General features: G+C 49.2%; 1 protein-coding gene across 13 annotated transcripts in view; it reads left to right on the top strand.

Moving 5' to 3' along the window:
- Positions 1-20,110, top strand: part of ARHGEF9 (Cdc42 guanine nucleotide exchange factor 9) — a 179,611-nt gene that overhangs the window by 77,324 nt on the left and 82,177 nt on the right. Inside the window, exon 1 of one of the 13 annotated variants that reach the window (XM_071442762.1) lies at positions 7,273-7,373. The exons of the other annotated variants lie outside the window; for them this stretch is intronic. Within the exon in view, the coding sequence (XP_071298863.1) occupies positions 7,275-7,373 (99 nt within the window). The 5' untranslated portion in view covers positions 7,273-7,274. Of the gene's footprint in view, positions 1-7,272; positions 7,374-20,110 lie in introns of those variants that run through there. 13 annotated transcript variants of the gene reach the window in all.

The raw sequence follows: 20,110 nt of genomic DNA, 5'->3' as shown, positions 1-20,110 counted from the left end.
GGCTCAGCTTACCCAGAGCTGCTGCTTGCAGCTCAGCATCAAGATGAAAATCCGGCCTAAAGTCTCCCTATCTGATAAGGATTTCAGTGCCAGGCAGCAGAGATTTGGCCTCAGTGCTGGGAGTCACTGGCAGGATTTGGATTGCAGCTCTGCTGGGATCAGCTGTGGCATCTGGGGCTGTGTGGAGCAGCCCCTGTGAGCTCCTTTCCAAGGTGAGAAACTGCTCCTGAACTGCTCAAGGCTCCTCAAAGAGTCAAATGAAAGGATTTGACATTTTCTTTCATAAAATAGAGAGGGAGTAATCAAAGCACAGTCATGCATGGGTTTATTAATTTGCTGAACCACAGCGCTGTCAGTCATTGGGAAATGAGACATTGGGTTTTATTTGGGAAACCTGAGGGGGGAAAGTCAAGTAGAAATCCCAAAGAAACAGCATTTACATAGGTTTTCCAGCAGCTGATTTGAGCTCACCTGGAGGCCACGGGTCCTGAGCATCCTTGTGTGCATTTTGGGGGTGATAATGTTCGATATCTGCACCCTAGAGAAAGCAGCTGCAGTATTTCAGTACCTGATGGGTGTGTCACAGGTCAGACTTCCTTTGAAGGGGACAAAGAGGATGTGATCCAGTGAGGAAAAACAGGAATGTGCTTGAAGAGTCACCCTCAGATCCCAGAAGGTCCCTGTAGAAATTTGTCCTCTTGAACAGTGCCCAAATGTGGAATGATGCTTTATAGTGTCCATAAAAGGAGCTATTAATGAAATTAATCTGGGAGGGAAGGGCAGCACAGAACGAAAGATGAAATTTTACAGCCTAGGCATTGAGTAGATGAAAAGTGTAAATCCACTGGTAGTGCCTGGAAAGGCCCTGTTTGACCCCAGGGAATGTCACAGCTTCAGTCCAGCTGGACAGGCACCAGCAGCACCATCCCTGCCACAACTCCTGTCCCTGTGTGCAGATCCTTGTCAAGGCCAGGGATGGAGCTGCCTTCAGCCCAGGGATTGCCTGTGCTGTCCATCAGCAAACTGGTGGAACAGCCTTGGGCAGGGCTTCAGGCTGCCAGGGAAGAGCAGCATGGCCACGAGGGCAGCAGGAGGGAGAAAACATTATTCCATCCATGGGAAATAGGGGCCTACATGGAGGAGATTCAGGGAAACTCTACAGCCCAGGAAAGTGGGCACCATGATTCCCTGGGATCCTGAGGTTCATCATCTGATGCTGTTCAGCCTGAAGGGTCCCATGACAGGTGATTTCAGATTTTAGGAGAAATTTTATCTCAAAAATGCAAAAAGAGCTTCAGACATTTGGAACATTGTTGCCCAGAGAAGCTGTGGCTGTCCCTGGATCCCTGGAGATGTCCAAGACCAGGTTGGAGCACCCTGGGTGCTGGTGGAAAGTGTTCCTGCCCATGGCCTGAGGAAGATGAGCATTAAGGTCCCTTCCAAGCCAAACCATTCTTTGTAATCCTCCTTCCTTTGGTGTCACAGACCAGCTGGGGGCTGCCACACCATTCCATGATTCTGTGAGGAGGAAAGCTGGGAAAAGTAAATGGCACCAAGTTAGCATGGGAACCAACTCCTGGGCACTGGGAATGGTAAATGGCACCAGGTTAGCATGGGAACCAACTCCTGGGCACTGGGGAAAGTAAATGGCACCAGGTTAGCATGGGAACCAACTCCTGGGCACTGGGGAAAGTAAATGGCACCAGGTTAGCATGGGAACCAACTCCTGGGCATTGGGAATGGTAAATGGCACCAGGTTAGCATGGGAACCAACTCCTGGGCACTGGGAATGGTAAATGGCACCAGGTTAGCATGGGAACCAACTCCTGGTCACTGGGATAAGCAAATGGCACCAGGTTAGCATGGGAACCAACTGCTGGGCACTGGGAATGGTAAATGGCACCAGGTTAGCATGGGAACCAACTGCTGGGCATTGGGAATGGTAAATGGCACCAGGTTAGCATGGGAACCAACTCCTGGGCATTGGGAATGGTAAATGGCACCAGGTTAGCATGGGAACCAACTGCTGGGCACTGGGAATGGTGAATGGCACCAGGTTAGCATGGGAACCAACTGCTGGGCACTGGGAATGGTAAATGGCACCAGGTTAGCATGGGAACCAACTCCTGGGCACTGGGAATGGTAAATGGCACCAGGTTAGCATGGGAACCAACTGCTGGGCACTGGGAATGGTAAATGGCACCAGGTTAGCATGGGAACCAACTCCTGGGCATTGGGAATGGTAAATGGCACCAGGTTAGCATGGGAACCAACTCCTGGGCACTGGGATAAGCAAATGGCACCAGGTTAGCATGGGAACCAACTGCTGGGCACTGGGAATGGTAAATGGCACCAGGTTAGCATGGGAACCAACTCCTGGGCACTGGGAATGGTAAATGGCACCAGGTTAGCATGGGAACCAACTCCTGGGCACTGGGAATGGTAAATGGCACCAGGTTAGCATGGGAACCAACTGCTGGGCACTGGGAATGGTAAATGGCACCAGGTTAGCATGGGAACCAACTCCTGGGCACTGGGAATGGTAAATGGCACCAGGTTAGCATGGGAACCAACTGCTGGGCACTGGGAATGGTAAATGGCACCAGGTTAGCATGGGAACCAACTGCTGGGCACTGGGAGGACAAGCCCTGGGAGCTGGGAAGGACAGCTGGGTCTGTGATGGAAGCTGATGGCTGAGGCTTCCCTGGCTCACAGGAACAGTTTGTGCCTCTGGCCTTTTAAAAATTGAACCTTGAAAATCTGAAGGAAATAGACTTTTTATCTGGTTAGTGTTTTGGTCCTATAAAACTGGAAGTCATAATACCCTGTAAAACATTTGAGGCAATTTGGGAATATGGCATTCCTTATTAAACTCGGTGGGTTTTAGAGACTTCTTAGGTTTTCACAGTGGTGCAGGCTGTGACCTCTATAATGTTCAACAGGATCCTTGAAAAATTGAGACCAATTTAACAAGAATAGCTGCTGCCTTGGTGCTCCAGCTCTTCCATTTCTTTCCTGCCTGGAGTTAAGTTCATAATGGTTTAGCAGAACCTTTTTAGTTGCTAAAACGATTATTGTGGTCTGGGCATAGGGGACTGCTTTGTGACAGATATTTTAGCAGAACCATTTGTCCATGGCTGGAATAACAAAGTGAAATGTCACAAGTACAATATTTTGAAGGTCAGAAATCATAACTCTTTGCATATTTTCAAAGTTATTTTTGGCCAGTGTAACAAAATATACTGTTATTTGGGAGTTTGAGGGAATATAAACCTCTGTGGATAAAGAGGAGATCTGGCAGTTGTTTACAGCTGATGTTTCCTGATGTCTGGGGTGTGGCAGGGTGTTTGTGCCAGACCTAGAGAGGAGTCCCCAAATGCAGCAGCAGGGATGTTTTTCTGTTGCTGGAATTTTACTCTGTGTCTGAAAATCCAAAGCCCCTAATGGTTTAAACAGAGAGCTGGTGCACATCAGAATTCTGTGGCACTGGGATGTTTCCCCCTCTGGGATGCCAGGCTTGTGTTTTATCTCCTTTTCTCTTCATTCCTGAATGAACTTTGCCAGTTTGCTGCAGCAGGCAGAGGATGTTGGTGCTATGCTCTCTGCAGGGGGGATGCTCTGTGCCCTGCAGTCTTTCCTGGAATTCTGCTCCCAAATCTCTGTGTTTACAGGGTGAGCAGCATCCCTTCTATGTAGCTGTCTGTGGCCCTTGGGAAGAACAGGCAGAGTAAATATTCCTGTATTTCCTTCACACAATGAATTCCACAAGCATGTGGCTACATTTCTCCTGCAGGAAGCTCACCTGAGCTCTCAGGGGCTGCAGGACACTGTGCCACAGGAGCTTTGGGTCTTTACCCTTCCTCTAATTGATGAATAATTTGTTGCTGTTCCATGCAGATGTGAGGTTTTTTAGGGATCCCATAGCACCTCCCTTTTCCCAGTGTTGCCTAATGAGGAGTCTGAGAGAATTTTTTGCTCCAAGACTTTTTTCCTCCTGATGCCTTGCAAAGCTTGACCTAGAGCAGAGGCTGGACAGAGCTAAAGAATAAAGCAGGGATTTATTAAAAGGCTTCAACAGATCCAGCTTGAGCAGCACAACCCAAAATGGTCACAAAAATCCCTGACTGGTCACGGGGTCTCTCCCTTGGATCAGTTCTGCTCCATTTGCATCTTGCAGTTCATTGCCCCATTCCAGCTTTAGCCCCTGCAGTCCCATCCTTGTTTTTCTCTCTCCAGCCCACGGTGTTTGTGCTCTTGGGCTGAGATTTGGATCATTTGTCCTTGGCCCCCAGCTGGAGAGGGAATTGTTTTGTCTCCCTGCTCTGTGCAGAGCTCACCATCACATAATATGAAGCCCAGACTCACACATCAAAGCAGCACAGAATTTGAAAAATAGAAAAGCTCAAACCTGAGGCATCACTCCAAACCCTTCATCCCCGAGGCTGGTCCCTTGCAGAGGCAGAGAGTAAGCAGCCTTCACCCTCTAGTAGTGGCTGCTCAGGGCTGGTGTATGTTTAGAACACAGAAATCAGGAGGAATATGTGAGAAGGGAGAGTGATTGCACTCAGGTCTGGCTGTGTTATCCCAAAGCTGTTCCAGGAATGCCACAGGGCTGCCCACAGAAAGACATAGGTAGGAAATGCAATGGAAAATGCAATGGAAAATGCAATGGAAAATGCAATGGAAAATGCAATGGAAATGCAGAAAGTGCTCACCTTATCTCTCAGTTAAGATCCCATCCTCTCCTGACATCCGCAGTCCTGGGTGTCAGGGTTTGAAGGAAGCATCAAAGCTGAAGCCTGTTGGGACAGAGAGGCTTTCCTGGGAGGAGGGCTCTGCCAGCATGGGGAGGGATGGATGCTGCTGCTGCTGCACACCCCAGCAGCAACAATTCCTTTTCAACTGTTAACTCCTCTGCAGGAGCTGTGGGATCATCCACGTGCTCTGGGGTGACAGTCCCAGCTTGGCCCAGGGAGCTGAGCTTTGGTTTGGAAGCAGGGATTGATTGAATGGTGTCTATTCCAACTTGACCAGCCAAGGAAAACCTGCTGGCCAGGTTGTGTGGGGGAAAGGAGACTGAGCATGGTGAGCTGCTCTGAGGTGAATTGCTCTTCCACTGTGTGGAATGCTGCACACTCTGAGATCCTGTGCTGATGGAAAATGGGAAAGATCAATCCAAGATTGCAGGGAGCCCCAGCCAGGCTGCTGTTCCTCCCTGGTGGAGGATGTCCCCTCTCAGCCTGGCCTGGTGCTCACCAACAACCCCCACAACACCAACATTTTGGCTGGTTTACCATCCACCTTCACATCTCCTTGGCCTTCTGTCTCTCAGCTGGATTTGAGCATGGTTTCCTCTGAGTTTAATAATCTGTGAGGCTGCTCTGCTCCTCTCCAGGCTTGTGGCTGATGTCTGTGGCTGCTGCAGGGAGAGGCAATGCCCTTCCTGTGTCAGCAGCACAGCTCTGAGAGGGTAGATCTGGATGGCACAGAGGTTTTGGAGGTGTGGGCACCCTTTCTTTGGGCCCTCAGTGGATTCTGTGCCCAACTCACAAGCAGTGAATGGAGGCTGAGTGAGGAATTGCTGTTGTGGGACCTTCATCCCACTCGTGGTCCTTCAGAACCAAGGCACACACAGACACAAAAATCTTCTATCAGTGTTTGCAAATTACTGCAGACAGGAGCTCACAAGCTCAGAGCAAATCTCTGTTGCTAATTTTCCAGAGGCACCACTGAAAGAAGACAATTTCACTCAGGACACTAAAAAAACACTCAAAAAAAGCCAAAATAAAGGAAAGTCCCTCCAGCTTTCAGTTCCAGAATTACCCTCATGTATCAGCTGCCCACGGTTTTCTCTGCAGAATGTCCCTTGGGTCCCTGAGTCTGGAATTCTTTCCAGCACTGAGCATGGGGAGTGGAGGAAAGCAAGGAAAGCTCCTTTTCATCCAGAGCTGTGCCACAGGAGGCTGAGCATCCCCACAGCTCCAGGCATGGCTCTGGTGCCTTCCCACAGGCACCATCCCAGCTGCCAGCTGGGCTGCAAAGGTTGGCATCTGTAAGGTCTCCAGTTTAAAAATAACAGAGAGAAATCTCCCTTCTGCAAGGTCCAAATAAAAAGAGGATGGTTGAGGTAACAGTGATTTAAAAACTCCTGGTACTGCCTGGGGCACTGCAGGGAGGGAATTGCAGGGCCATGACAGCTTTTCCATGGACACCAGGTGCTTTCCTTGTTGTCCAGCTGGGGGAACCCCGTTCTCAGTTTCATTTTTCTTTAGGTTTTCTTCAGTTTCTGATTTTTCTTTAGAATTCTCAGGCTCACTCTGTGCTTGCCAGCCCTGCTGCACTGGGTTTGCAGTGGGGAAAAACAAGTTCAGGAGGGTATGGGAGAATGTTGTGTTGAGCTTAATTTCTGTTAAACATCCAAGGTGCTGGAGGACTTTCTGTGCTGGTTGAAGCAAGGAATTTAGGATGAGATGTTGTGAAGTGCTCAGAAGCTGAAAATGCAGGGTGGGTAGCAGTTCATGTATCTGTGACCTGCTGAGGTGTGTACTGTGAGTATTGAGTACTGTATTTCTCTTGTTTAGGAGAAATTTGGTGGATTTTGGGGTTGGAAGTGTAGCTAAGTAATGCCAAGTGATGCTTTGCAGCCCTGAGGGAGGCCAGACACAGGCACAGTGCTGCTGACACATGGCTGGGATGTTCTCTGTGAGCCTGGAAAATCTGAGGGAGGGATGGAGGGGTGGATGATGGATGGATGATGGATGGATGGATGGATGGATGGAGTGATGGATGGATGGATGGAATGATGGATGGATGGATGGACAGATGGATGGATGGATGGATGATGGATGGATGGATGGATGGATCCATGGATGGATGGATGGATGGATGGATAGATGGATGGATGAGGGATGGATGGATGGATGGATGGATGGATGGATGGATGGATGATGGATGGATGGATGGGATGGACAGATGGATGGATGGATGATGGATGGATGGATGGATGATGGATGGATGGATGATGGATGGATGGATGGGATGGACAGATGGATGGATGAGGGATGGATGATGGATGGATGGATGATGGATGGATGGATCCATGGATGGATGGATGGATGATGGATGATGGATAGATGGACAGATGGACCAATGGATGGATGGATGGATGATGGATGGATGGATGATGGATGGATGGATGATGGACCCATGGATGAATGGATGGATGACTCTGTGAGTGTTTTCACCCAGGTGGAGGAAGCATTGCACACACCTTGATGGCCTTGGGAATGAGGAGGTGGTGGAGGCCCCTTCGGATCCTGCACAGGGACATTTCCAGAGCAGCCTCGCACTGCAAACTCCCGGCTCTGTCCGAAGCAAGTTCCTGCATGCTGGCATCATTTGCATGCATCAGGATAAATCTGCCTTGCCCAGAAAGCTCTGACAGCGAGAGCACTGCAGCTCCCAGTGCAGGGCAATGCTCAGATGAAAGCTGCTGGAGAGAGCACCTAGGAAGGGCAGTGAGGGGAGATGAGGGGAGAGCTGAGCTGGCAGCACACACGGAGCTCGGGGGGCTCACAGCTGTGCCTGCCCAACATGGGGGGCTTGGAGGGGGGCACTGACTGGCAGAGCATCCAATCTGGCCAAGTAAAAGGCATTAACTCCTGGAGGGAAGGATCAGGAGGGTGTTCCATCTCTTCCCCAGCAGGTTTGCAGTGGAGGCTGACAGACACGTTCGGTAGCTCTGAGAGGCACTGGAGCAGCAGTAATGGTTGAGGCAGAGCTGAGGAGCTGCAGGGAAGGGCTGTGGGCATGTGGCTGGTTTTGCTGTGCTGCTTCTCAGTGCTCCCTCCCCGAGCATGTCCTTTGTCTCCTTGAGCTGCTTAGTTTTGGTGGCATTCAGTGTTCCCAGGTTAGACACCAGAGCAAGAATCACTCCTGGAGACTGGCAGGCCTAGAGCTTCCCACATTTCCACATGTTCCAGAGCTGCAGGAGCCTGGGCACAGCAGCTCTCCTCAGCTGTTCAGTGGGTTCCAGGAGGGAAGGGATTCTCTCAGGAGGCAGATCCTCAGATCTGTGCTGGGGCTCCAGCAGCTGTGCTGTGTCAGGTCACTGGATCTGAGCGCTGCTGAGTCGCCAGTGACGGCGCCTCCAGCTCCTCACATCGTGTTCCTCTGCTTTAACCTCTGCCTGCCTGTCCCCAGCCCTTCCCTGGCCAGGTCCTGGCCTCACTCACAGCTGCTCCATCTGGGGTGAGAGCTCTGTGGGTGAGACATGGCTCTGGCTCCAAGGGTGGCAGGGGGGTGGCCAGAGCAGGGTGTTAATGCCCTGGGCTCATGCAGGGTTGGCTCTGGCAGGCAGAACTGCACACCCACACCCACTGAGCAGTTCACAGGAGTTTTTGGGTTCTCTCTGTGATGAAGGCATAGAAAGTCCATAAGCCCCACTTTGTATAAGGAATTATGGCCTGAAGCAGCTGGAATCAGATCATGGCATTGTGTGTGGGCTGTACCTGCACCTCTGCATGTACAGGGCTGGTAGTGCATGGCTGTGGCCCTTGGGGCTCTGTGCATGTTTATTATTTTTTCCTGGATTTTTTTTTGGCTTGGATACTCACAAAATGCCTGGGAATTATCCAAGTATAGTCATATCTTGTTGCAAATTTGGATGACCTGTCTACTTTCTTCATTCCCCTTAATTCTTGATCTCCCTTGTTATTCTTCCCTTTACCAGGAATCCTGCAGGAGTAGGTAACCCAATCCTACCCTGGCACAAGAAGAACCAATCCTGATTTCATTCATTCTCCTAAAACACAAAAATTAAATCTACTGGATTTAACATATTGACACTGATTTCCCAGCTCCACTGGTGCTTTCTGGATTCCCATCTGCCTGAAACTGGACGGAGAACTATTAATTCAGGCAACAGCAATTTGGGCTTGATGGGGATGTACTGACCTTAAGCCTTCATTAATACAATTAGTGCCCTTGGTTTGAGGAGGGCTCTCTGCACTTGGACTGTGTGACATGAAAGCTCTGAGTCCCTCTGACCTGAGGTGGAGCAGCGGGCACAGGGGCTTGGCAGATGCTCTGTGCTGTCAAAAAGTTGTTTTTCCAGAAGCTGAGTCTCTCTTGTTGGAAGTTTCCCATTCAGTTGGGCTTTGGAGACCAGCCTTGGTTTAGCATTTCTGTTCCTCACTGTTTATGTCTTTTTTGGGCCCTTGATTTATGTAAGAGGAAAGCGAGTCACTGCACAAACATCAGCCTGTGAAGGAAACTTTCTGGAGCTTTTAGCACAAGGCACAAATGTTTTTCCCCAGAGTTTGGAGGGTATTTTGAGGAGGGATTTGAGCTTGATGGAGATGCCAGAGAAGGTTTGAAAGTATAGAAAATGTTTTCATCTTCCCTTAGGTGCAAAAATGACTATTTATTCAAGATGAGAAAAACTCCTGCGGGTGGATTACTAGAAAATGATGTAAAGGGCTGGAGAAACTTGGCAATGGGGATCTTTTTCAGCTTGATTGCTTTAATGGCTTGATGAAATTCAATTTTCTTAATGTGGATACTCCTGGAGAAGCTGAGCTTGCCCACATAACTTGCTCTGGTGAACCTGAACATCCCTTTCTTTCCCTTAGAATCCAGAGGTGTGTGGGTTGGTTCTCATGCCACAGCTGTGCTGAGCTGTGGCATGGCTGGTGCTGTGGTGTGAGAGAGGAGGATCTGCAGAGTGGGAAGCAGTCCTGGGGTGGGAGGAGGTGTTTGGAGGTGGGATTATGTGGGAAGCCACCACACCTTCTGCAGGGACATGTTCAGGGCTGCTTCCCTGGTCCTTCTTCAGGATTTGACACAAGCCATGTGCATCCTTATTCAGAGAAAGAAAGGGAAAAGGGTTAAAAACGTCATATCTGGCTCCTCCTTCCTAGTGAAGTGTTTGGAGGTGCAGGGGTGGTGGTTGCCCTCAGCAGGGTGGGCTCTGCTTGGGGTCTCTCTATTTTGTATGATGGAAAAGCCAAAATGCTTTCTCTTCCAGTAAGTGGAGGAGAGGGGAATCTGCCTTGACCTGGGGAGCACCTGGCCTTGCCTTCCTCAGGAGCTGGCTCAGCAAAGTGCAGGCAAATCCTGCTTTATTTCAGGGTTTGTTGGCTAGAGGAAGCTGGGATCTTGTTCTGCTTCTGAAATACCTTCCTTATTACTGTGCTAAGATTTGGGTTTAATTTTACCCAGATGGTGAAAGTGGACTATTTAGAGAGGTAGTTGAAGCCTTAAATGTTCCTGCAGAGGAGGGTGTGGAATATTCCCAGGGTTCCAGCTGAGCAGGCAGCAGGGCTGAGGTCCCTGGCAGTGCAGGGCAGCAGGGGCTGCTGCAGCTCCAGCCCGTGCCAGGACAAAGCCTGGCCCCCTCCAGGGCATCAGAGGCTGGTGGGGAGCTGACAGTGTGACATGGCCAGGAAAAAGCAAGGTGTGGTTCAAGGAGGGGTTAGGAAATGGATTTCTAGGAGACATGAATGCCCTGTGGCAGACAGTGGGGCAGCCTCAGTGGGACTGTGTTGTGAGGATCCCCAGGACGAGGTGAGAGATGAGAATCTGACTCCAAGTTCTCAGAAGGCTGATTTATATTATATTATATTATATTATATTATATTATATTATATTATATTATATTATATTATATATCATATCATATCATATCATATCATATCATATCATATTATTATATCATGTCATATCATGTCATATCATGTTATATCATGTTATATCATATCATATGAAATTATACACTAAAATTATACTAAAGAAAAAGAAAGGAGACATCAGAAGACTAAAACAAGAATGAATAATAAAAACCCATGACTGACCAGAGAGTCCCACACAGCTGGACTGGGATTGGTCATTAATTAAAAATAGTTCACATGGAACCAATCAAAGATGCACCTGCCACATTCCAAAGCAGCAAAACACAGGGAAAAGCCATCAGATAATATTGTTTACATTTCTTTTCTGAGACTTCTCAGCTTCTCAGGAGAAAAAATCCTGGCAAAGAGATTTTTCAGAAAATACCATGGTGACAGGACTGGGCAGAGTGATGGGCAGCATTGCACAGGAGTGGAATTCCACAGGGACAAGGACAGGGCAATGAAGGATGTGTCTGTGCAGGTGAGCACAGAGAGCCTTGGCTGGGTGCTGGTGGAGCAGGAGCTGCTCTGTGAGTGCTCTGAGGACAGAGCTGCTCAGCAGCTGTGGGATGATCCCAGCAGCACCCAGGGTCTCAGGAGGAGTGTCTGGTCACCAGGCAGGAATGGGATGATGGACAAAGCTCCCTTGGGGTGTCCCAGGGCTGCAAATCCAGAGGAAGAGAGGCTTGGGAGTGGAAATTCCTCCAGGCAGGGGGTGCTTGGGAGCCTCCAGAGCAGTCTGGTCACTGCCATGGCTCACCCTGCTGCTGACAGCAGTTTGTGCCACAGGCTTTCAGCTGGACAAGGTTTATTGATAATTATTGATAACTATTTGCAGTGAGTGCCTGGGGCTGGGCACACGCCTGAGCTTTTTTCATACACTCTCAGCTTAACGTGTTTTGCTTCACTTTGATTCCTGCCAGGGTCCTAAATTGTATTTGTTAAAACATCAGGAAAATGGAGCCTGTGCTCAGACTGACCCTCACAGTAACTGGTCCTGATGTCACAGAATCCCAGAAGGATCTGGGTTGGAAGGAACCTTAAAGTCCATCCAGTGCCACCCTTTGCCATGGCAGGGACACCTCCCACTGCCCCAGGCTGCTCCAGCCCTGTCCAGCCTGGCCTTGGGCACTGCCAGTGGCAGCACTGTCCCCACTCAGTCCCTGCTCTCCCCAATCTCCAGCCTGGCCTTGGACATTTCCAGGGATCCAGAGGCAGCCACAGCTGCTCTGGGCACCCTGTGCCTCACCACTCACAGGGAAGAATTTCTTCTCAATATTCCCTTTAAACCCACTCTCCTTCAGCTTGAAGCCATTCCCCCTTGTCCCACCACCACAGATCCTTGCAATATCCAGTTTTTTAGAAGTTTTCCCAACTTGCACTGAGCAGAGGGACGTCAGAGCCTCCATCAGAGCCAATCTGGCTGCAGCACGTCCCCAGCTCTGGCTGTTGCTGCTCTTGCCCACGTTCACTCCAGCATGGGGAGTTCTGTGGTGCTAACGAGTGTTGCTGGGTTCCCATGGCAACCCTTGCGCTAATTAACGCACAGTAGCCAGGGAAAAAAAAAATCTGTCCTTGCTGATGAATTAATTTGACAGGATTGATCTGGGGGAAGAGTTGGGAATGGCCACTCCAAAGGTGTGCGTGGGGCTGGAGCTTGCACTGCTTCAGATAACACAAACCTGTGTTACTCTGACCTTGCAGCTTTCAGACTGAAACCTTGCTCACCATTTGGAAAGGGTTTGTGTTTTGGAAGGAATAAAATTATCCTGACAAATGTCTAAGAGCATAACTCAAGCAGTTAGGCTTTTTTGTTCCTTTTTTTTTTTTCTTGTTATGACATTTTAATTCGGTTTTTTTTTGGTGTTTAAAAGATTAAATAAAGCCCAAGTCAATTTTAGAAGTTAAATGCTTGAAAGAATCAGAAAATGCACATTTAAAGACTACATTATTTTATGTCAGGAAAAAACCTCCAGTTCCCGAGGACTCCTCCCAAATTCCAGCCCCCTCTGCTAGCTCTGGCTCCAGTTGCCCTGGTAGCTGTTAGAGATGGGCCCAAAGGGAAACCATGGATCCAGCCTGGTGTCCTGAAATGCAGAGGACATTGCCCCTTCCCCGGGTGGTCCTGGTGGTGGAGTGGTGGCCTTGGATGTGAATCAGGAGTGGGCAAAGCAGCCCCTGTGTGCTGGGGATGAGTCACAGACTGGGTTCCCATCAGTGGTGACAATTAAACTCCTTCAGTGCTTTGTGCACAAAGCACTGGGATAAGTCACAGTGTCCTGGCAAAATTCTCCCTTGGGTAATTGTCCTCAGACCTGCTGAATGCTCTGCTCCTGCAGTTTTAATTAGCTGGAGCTGTGGCTCACCAGCTCCATGACCTAACAAACCTTGGTGGATGGAGACTTGTGATCCACAGCTGCCTGCCTCGGTCCTGTTGTGCCTGCAGCAATTACCTGCAGCCAAAAGGAGCCCTGGGCAATAATGACTGTGCTTCAGGGCTCTTAATGAGATTTCCAAACTCTCTGCTGCCTTCAGAACCAAGAGGTCCTGGAGTCTCAGCTCTTGGCCCTTGGGGGGTCAGACATTTGCAGGTGGGAACCAAGGGGTTTTCCCTGGGGCTGTGGCTCCAGGATGGAGTGGGTGTTACACTGGGGCTGCTGCAGGAGAATTTGGGGTGCCATTGGCAGGAACAGCTTTGGTTTTGGCTGCTTGGTTATGGGTTTGGCTGCTCTGGTGCATGTCCCTGTTCTTCCCTGTAAGTGGTGAGGCACAGGGTGCCCAGAGCAGCTGTGGCTGCCTCTGGATCCCTGGAAATGTCCAAGGCCAGGCTGGAGACTGGGGAGAGCAGGGACTGAGTGGGGACAGTGCTGCCACCCCCAGCAGCTCTGAGGAACCTGCCTTTCCCTACATGTGCAGCAGGACTAACAGGGTAAGGACTGAAGGAGGTTCTCCCACGAGACTTCAGCCTCTCCTGATCTCTGGGCAGTGCAGGCTTGTGCCTTTCCTTGTGCCAGATCTGTGCTCCCCAGGGAAGTGTGTCCTTAGGTCCCTGTGCCAGGTGGCAGCATGCACAGGTCCCCTTTGGGAGCCACAGGTGCCCCCAGCCTGTGCACAGCTGGGACAGCAGCTTTGGATGGACACAGGAGCTCCTGGAAAATGTGTTCCCAGTGTCCAGAGCTCACAGAAAAGTAGGTGCTTTTATTTTCTCTTTCCATGGTTGCCCCTGTGAAGCAGGAATGCTGAATCCAGGAAAACCTTCCTTTCCCCTGCGTAGCTGCTGCTCCCTGCGTACACCTGTGCCAAAGCCTGATACCAGCACCTAATCTGGATTTCAATTCCTCCAGCTCTAAGTGCAAAAAGTATTCCCAGTTCTTCCTCTGAGTGACCCCAGGGGCTTTGTCCAGCACAACAGTGCTCTAAGCTGGCACTAGTGATAGTGCAGACACCTTTATTGCAATATTCTGTGGTATTTATATCTATTCCTACTTAATTAAGGCTATTTTGGGCACTAAAGTGCTTTGAAACATTGACAAATGTCCCCTGGATTTACTGGCTGGTGCTTTGAGTTGTTAAAAGTTGTTAAAGGAGCTACATTTCCAAGGAGTGTAATAAATAACAGAGATGGGATTATTTTTGCCTTTTTAAGGAGAGAAAGAGGATGTGTCCAAGTACTTAGGTACTTTTTGGGACAATTCCAAGAAGGGTGGAAAAGGTGAGGGTGAGCACCCAAACAGCCACAGGCTGTTGACACAAAATGAAGGAAGGATTTGAAGGAATTGCCTCAGGTTTTTGGCAGCACTGTGTTCCTTCCAGGAGGGAGGCTGGGGCTGCTGGGGGTACGTGGATCCAGAGCTCTCATGGTTCAGAGAGTTCTGCTTCCTGGTGCAGAGAGGGGCTCTCCCCTGGCTTTGCTCCCTCCAGCCTTCCTGGGCTGCTTTGGGAAAATTCCTTAATTGATTTTATATTTCTCACCTTGATGATCCTCTGTTTGAAATCCTTTGTTGGTATTTTCCTTTCAGATGGTTAAAATGGAGCCTTTCTCCATTTCAGACTCCCAGCTTTCCCCATTATACATAACTAATACCTCTCTGGAACTATTGAAGCTGTGTTAGCAGGCTCTGAAATGGGAGTTTAGCTGAGCTTTTAACGGGTTTAATCTTTTCCTGGGTATTAATCCTTCCAGAACCTCTGATAAAATTTGTTGCTTTTTCTCTGAATGCCTCCCACGCTGTCCATATCTGTCTGGAATGAGTTGCTTGGTGCAGAACAAGCCATGGAGGAGGGGATGTTACAGCCTCCCGTGGATCTTGCTCTCATTTCAGTGCATCCCCAGCTCCTCTCTGACTCCCTGCCACCGCTGCTCCTGGGATTCTTGGCCCTGGGAGCATCTCTCCCATTGAATATGGGGTTGGAATGAGTTTGCTTCCTGTTTATCAGCTGTTTCTCAGTTCTCAGATGCATCCCCAAGGTTTGCCTGTTTGATATTAGCAGAGAATGTCAGGGAAGAGCATCACCTCTTGCACATTGCCATGGACATGGAAAGCTATCAAAGACCACAGCAAATGTTGGCTTTGGTTTTCTGCACTCGTTTTTTATTGCTTTGTGCTGCATCACAGGATCCTAAACCTGTGTGACAGCAGACTCGGGCTGTGATCCAGGTTATCAAAGACTGCAGCTGAACTGGAGGGGAAATTATCCTTTTTTCCATCATGTTGGTGTGGAAACCATGCCATCTCCTGTGGGGTAACAGCAGACTTGGGACAGCCTCTCCCACCTGTGTCTGCTCCAGGAAACATAGGATGTCAGCCAGGAAACCAACCCAACACAAACCCAAGGAAGAACCTCTCCATGCTTTTGGGATGTCCAGGTTCTGCCTGACTCCAGCTATTACAGATGAAACAGGAAGGAGAAGGGGTTTGTCCATCATGCCTGGCCATGGAGGCACTGGGTTGCCCATCCCACCCCTATTGCCATTGGCCACGTCTCCAATTGCTCTTTGCCAAAGTTCTTCCTTTTGGATGCACACCCTGGCTGCCCCAGCTGTGCAGTTCCAGGGAGGCAGCTCCTTTCTTGAGCAGCACTGCCCAGAAAAATGATTGTGCAAATTTGTGAGAGTAGGATAATTTATTGTTTCCATGGCAGTGCTGGAGGAGAGAAGAGCACTGACGAGTGAGGTGTGGAATAGCAACAGAAACCTGGAGACACAGATCACATTCCATCTTCCCTGTTTCTTTTCTTCTGAGTGGGTCATAAAACAAAAGCAAATGAGGCAATTGGAACTCCCTGTCCACTTTCCTGGGGCTTGTTTAAATGAGGATTTACTTCAACTAAAAGCTCCTTAGAGCCACTTAATTCTTCCAGGTGAAGTAAATATCTAGGCCAGTAGTAAAAATTCCTTACAGATGTCTTCAGGAGGGTACTTAGCAAGCACTTTCCTGGAGAGAACATCTTGGATGCCTTCAAAGAGCAGAATCAGTTCTTAATGATGGTACATTTGAGAGTGGGGCAGGACTTGGCATAGCTTTGGGAATATCAGGAAATTGCTGTAGTGATAGAGAGAGGAATGAAATGGGCTGCAGAGCAGTGAGGGTACATGCTCTGATTTTCAGCAATTAGTCAAAATAACTCTAGCTAAAGTTTTATTTCAGAGATCTGGGCATATTTCACTATCAGTGAATGTAATCTCCTGTGGTACTGCATTGCAAAATCCCTGTGAATTCCCTGGGTGGATCCCTTTGCCATGCTTGTCCCATCCATAGTGTGGTTGGTATGACCTGCCCACCATGTGGAACATCTGAGGGAAACTCACACAATCAACTTCTGCTTTTAGCTAAAAAAAAAAAAATCACACTGAGAAGAGCTGGAGATTTTCCATTAGGTCAGAATTTCCCACCTGTGTTATTTGGTCTCTATTCTGGATATTCCTGTCCTAGAAGTACCAATCCTTTAAGGCATCCTTTCTATGTTCTGCATTGGGAAAACCTGTCTGAAAGGAATAATAATTCTATACTGGATATAACTGAGTGTAGACTGCTTGCCAGGCAGATAATATATGGAATAGCTGAGGCTGAGCCTGAGTGGATCCTTGGATGGGAATTCCTTGGACTCAGCCTTGACAGTTCCATTTGGGAACGTTTCAATGCAGACCCAAGCTCTGTGTGCTCTCAAATCTCTCTGTACCTGTGTGTGCCAACCTCCTGGACTGCCATTCATGCTTTACTCCAGTTTTGCTCTAGGAATGGAAAGCAGCACTGGGATTGTCCATCAGCCACCAGGGTTGGGTGTTCCTTGAGGGAAGAACCCGAGGTGTTTGATGAACGTGGGCTCCCAGGTGCTCCCATGGACTTTGATGTCACTCCTCAGTAAGGACAAAGCCTCACACAAGGTTGTGCTCAGCTGGGTGCAGGAGGATTGCAGGGAACTCCCAGCCTGTCCCAGCCCTGTCCAAGCAGGGAACAGCAAGAACCTCTTGCAATTTGGTCATTGTGGGGGATGGATCAGATGCTCCAGCCCAGGAATGCATCACCTCCAGCCAAGAGCTGCTCCTGGAGGTTCCTTTCCACCAGAGACAAAGTCGAGATGCTTTGTGAGGTGTGACTGAGAGGGAAGTTGGTTACTTTTCTTCAGAGCAGGAGCCCAGCTGTCCTTGAGGCTCCCGGATCATTTCTGAACTGAAGCCAGAGCAGCACTTGCATTTACCCATTCCTTCCTGGCACTCCATGGCGTGGTGGCATCTGGTCAAAGGTTGGTTTTGATGACCTTGGAGTTGTTTTCCAGCCTCAATGATTTGGTAACTCTGTGACTGTGAGTGCTCCTGGGTCGAGGGCTATCCAGCTGCTAGGAGTGACCAATTTACTGCCAGTGGTTACCCCAAACATGCAGGAGGAGAGAGGCCAGGCCAGGCAGGAGCTCTGCACAGGGAGCCAGGGAGGATGAGCAGAGCCCTGCTGTTCTCATGGAAACCACTGCAGGGTTCTGTAGGCCAGGCAGGGGGACAGGCCAGGGAAAGGACAGATCTTCCAACAGCACAGCCAGGGATTAGCTTCACATGGGCTCTGCTGCTGCCAGTTCTTCTGGGGTGAATCACGTCCCACAGGAGCTGCTTCCCACCCAGAGGCTGCTGGGCATTTTATACACACTCCATTTGCCTTTCCCCTCAGCTTGGACAATTGAATTTATTTTCAGGTTTGGGGTTTTTTTTTTAAGCTTAGGTGTTTTGAAGGTAACATTTTGGTTCACCTTTGGAGTTGCCATTTGCCTTCTCTGTAGCAGGTTGTGATTAGTGATTAATTGCACAGGACATGTTGTGACTCCAGCCCGTGTCCTGGGGTGCTTGTCGCAGCAATGATGCACTGGGTGATTACTCACTCCCCTTAACCTGACAGCTGTATTTCTTCCCCTGACTGCTTAATGACCTTGGCCAGGTACGTGCCTTGTGTTTTGTTGGAGGGCGTTGGGGATGTGCAAATTTTTCTTTCCCTTGCATGACCTTCCTCCTGCCTGGGTAAGAGAAGGGAACTGTTCCATGAACAGATGGAGCGTTATTTCTAGAGGAAGGTGGATAACACAGGAAATTATTCATTCAAAACCCCTTCAGACAACTCAGATGTTTGCCCTGAGAGAGTGTTGCAAATCCTAGTGCAAATACCTGCTCACACAAACTATCTGAGTACCTTGAAAATTGCTTGTGAATGTGGAAGTCATCCAGTCCCAGAGCAGAACAGTGCTGGGGACTTAATTGAGCTATTAAGGAAATTAGGAATAAGCAGGATTTTAAGCAGTAGTTACAGAAGAGATATTTTGTAAGCCATGTGTAGGCAGGATAGACTAAAAAAGGTTGTCAAGTCATAGCAGGTAAAAAAGCATAGTGTGCAAACCAATCTGGGGATGGATAATTCACTGCTAAAAGCAGCAAGGTTTGCTGCAAGTGGTGCTTGGCTCTTGTTATTCCTTAATGAATCGAATCTATTAGCCAGGGAAAACATCATGTTGTCTTGAAAAACAAATCATATTTGGATGCCTCTTCCCCTGCATTTGTACCCATTTTAACACGAGCACACTAATTATGCTGTGGAGATGATTTTGTTATGGCAGAAATGGAGCTGAGTTTGCAGCTGTAACTGTGGAGCTCTGGAGTGCTGGAATAGGTACATGGGGAGAGATGCCTTTTAATTCCATTGCCTTTCTCTTTGGTATTTGTATCCCTGTGCTTCTCAGGGTGTTTCTGCTCCCTTGGGTGCAGAGGCAAAGGCCCAACTGTGGGGGCTCAGCAGCCTCCAGGCTGCCAGGGATGCCAGAGGAATGGTTTGAGGAATCATGTCCACGGCCCAGTTTCTACACAGATGGCAATGGGCTCACAAATTCCCAGGCTTCCTGACATGTTTCCCAATGCACAGGGAGCTGCATGAGTCATATTGCTCCAGCTCTGGTCCTTTTGGATGGAAATTATACTTTTAAATACATTCTGTGATTACATGCAGGGCGATGGGCTCCTTTGGAGGAGCTGGAATTTGAGCCATTAAGTTGAGTGGCTGCCATTACATCCCGTGTTTGCCAACAGATAATACACAGACATACTTCATCTGTGACAGCTTTGCCCTCTAGACTTTGAATAGAATTATCTTGGTGCAGAGCTGATCTCTCCAGCACCATCCAGGTGCTCATTTCCTTGCAGCAGGCAGCAAATGTGCCCCCCTGATGAGGTGAAGAGGGACAGGGAAGGGACAGCACTTGCTCCTGTCCTGTGCAGCATGACCTGGAGAGAGGGAAAAGGGACAATTACACAGTGGATGAGGTGACACTGATGTGTCCTGGTGGAGTCCCTGCCCATCCCACCCCTCTGGCCGGGCTCCAGGGCTCCTGCCAGAGCTCTCAGGGTGTGGGGCTGTGCAGAGGCTGTGGGGCTGGGAGATGGGAGCAGGGAGATGGGGATGCTCATGGCTGTTCTGTGCCTGCATTGCTGCTGGCTCCTGAGCAGCTCCTGGGTCAGAATGTGGTGATGGCTTGGAAAAACTCCTGATCTGACCTTTCCATCCTGTGGCAGTGCCATCCAAGCCCAGCTGAGGTCGGAGGCTGTGGCCAGTGGCTGCCTTGAGTTACTCCCAGTGAAGGGACACTCTGGCTCTGGCAGTTGTCCATGAAAAGTGAGCAGCCATCAGCCATGACTTCCATTCATGGCTAGGCTGAGCTGAACAAAGCAGCTTAGAGGTGGAAGGCTGCACATCCATCCCTGTGCTGATCTGGCCAGTCCCTGTAAGAGGCTCAGAGGATGCCATGGCAATCTGCAGGACAATTCTGTGCCTCTAACGAGCACCCAGTCCTTACTGTGGTGTTGTGAGGCCCCAGGACGAGGTGAGAAATGAAAATTTGACTCCATGTTCTTAGAAGGCTGATATTATATTATATTATATTATATTATATTATATTATATTATATTATAT

The sequence above is a fragment of the Agelaius tricolor genome, unplaced genomic scaffold, assembly GCF_023055355.1.
Source record: "Agelaius tricolor isolate 1412-34295 unplaced genomic scaffold, bAgeTri1.0.p SCAF_17, whole genome shotgun sequence".
In the NCBI taxonomy this organism is placed as follows: Eukaryota; Metazoa; Chordata; class Aves; order Passeriformes; family Icteridae; genus Agelaius; species Agelaius tricolor.
The sequence above is the reverse complement of the archived record's forward strand: the minus strand, read 5'-3'. Positions and strand labels throughout refer to the sequence as shown.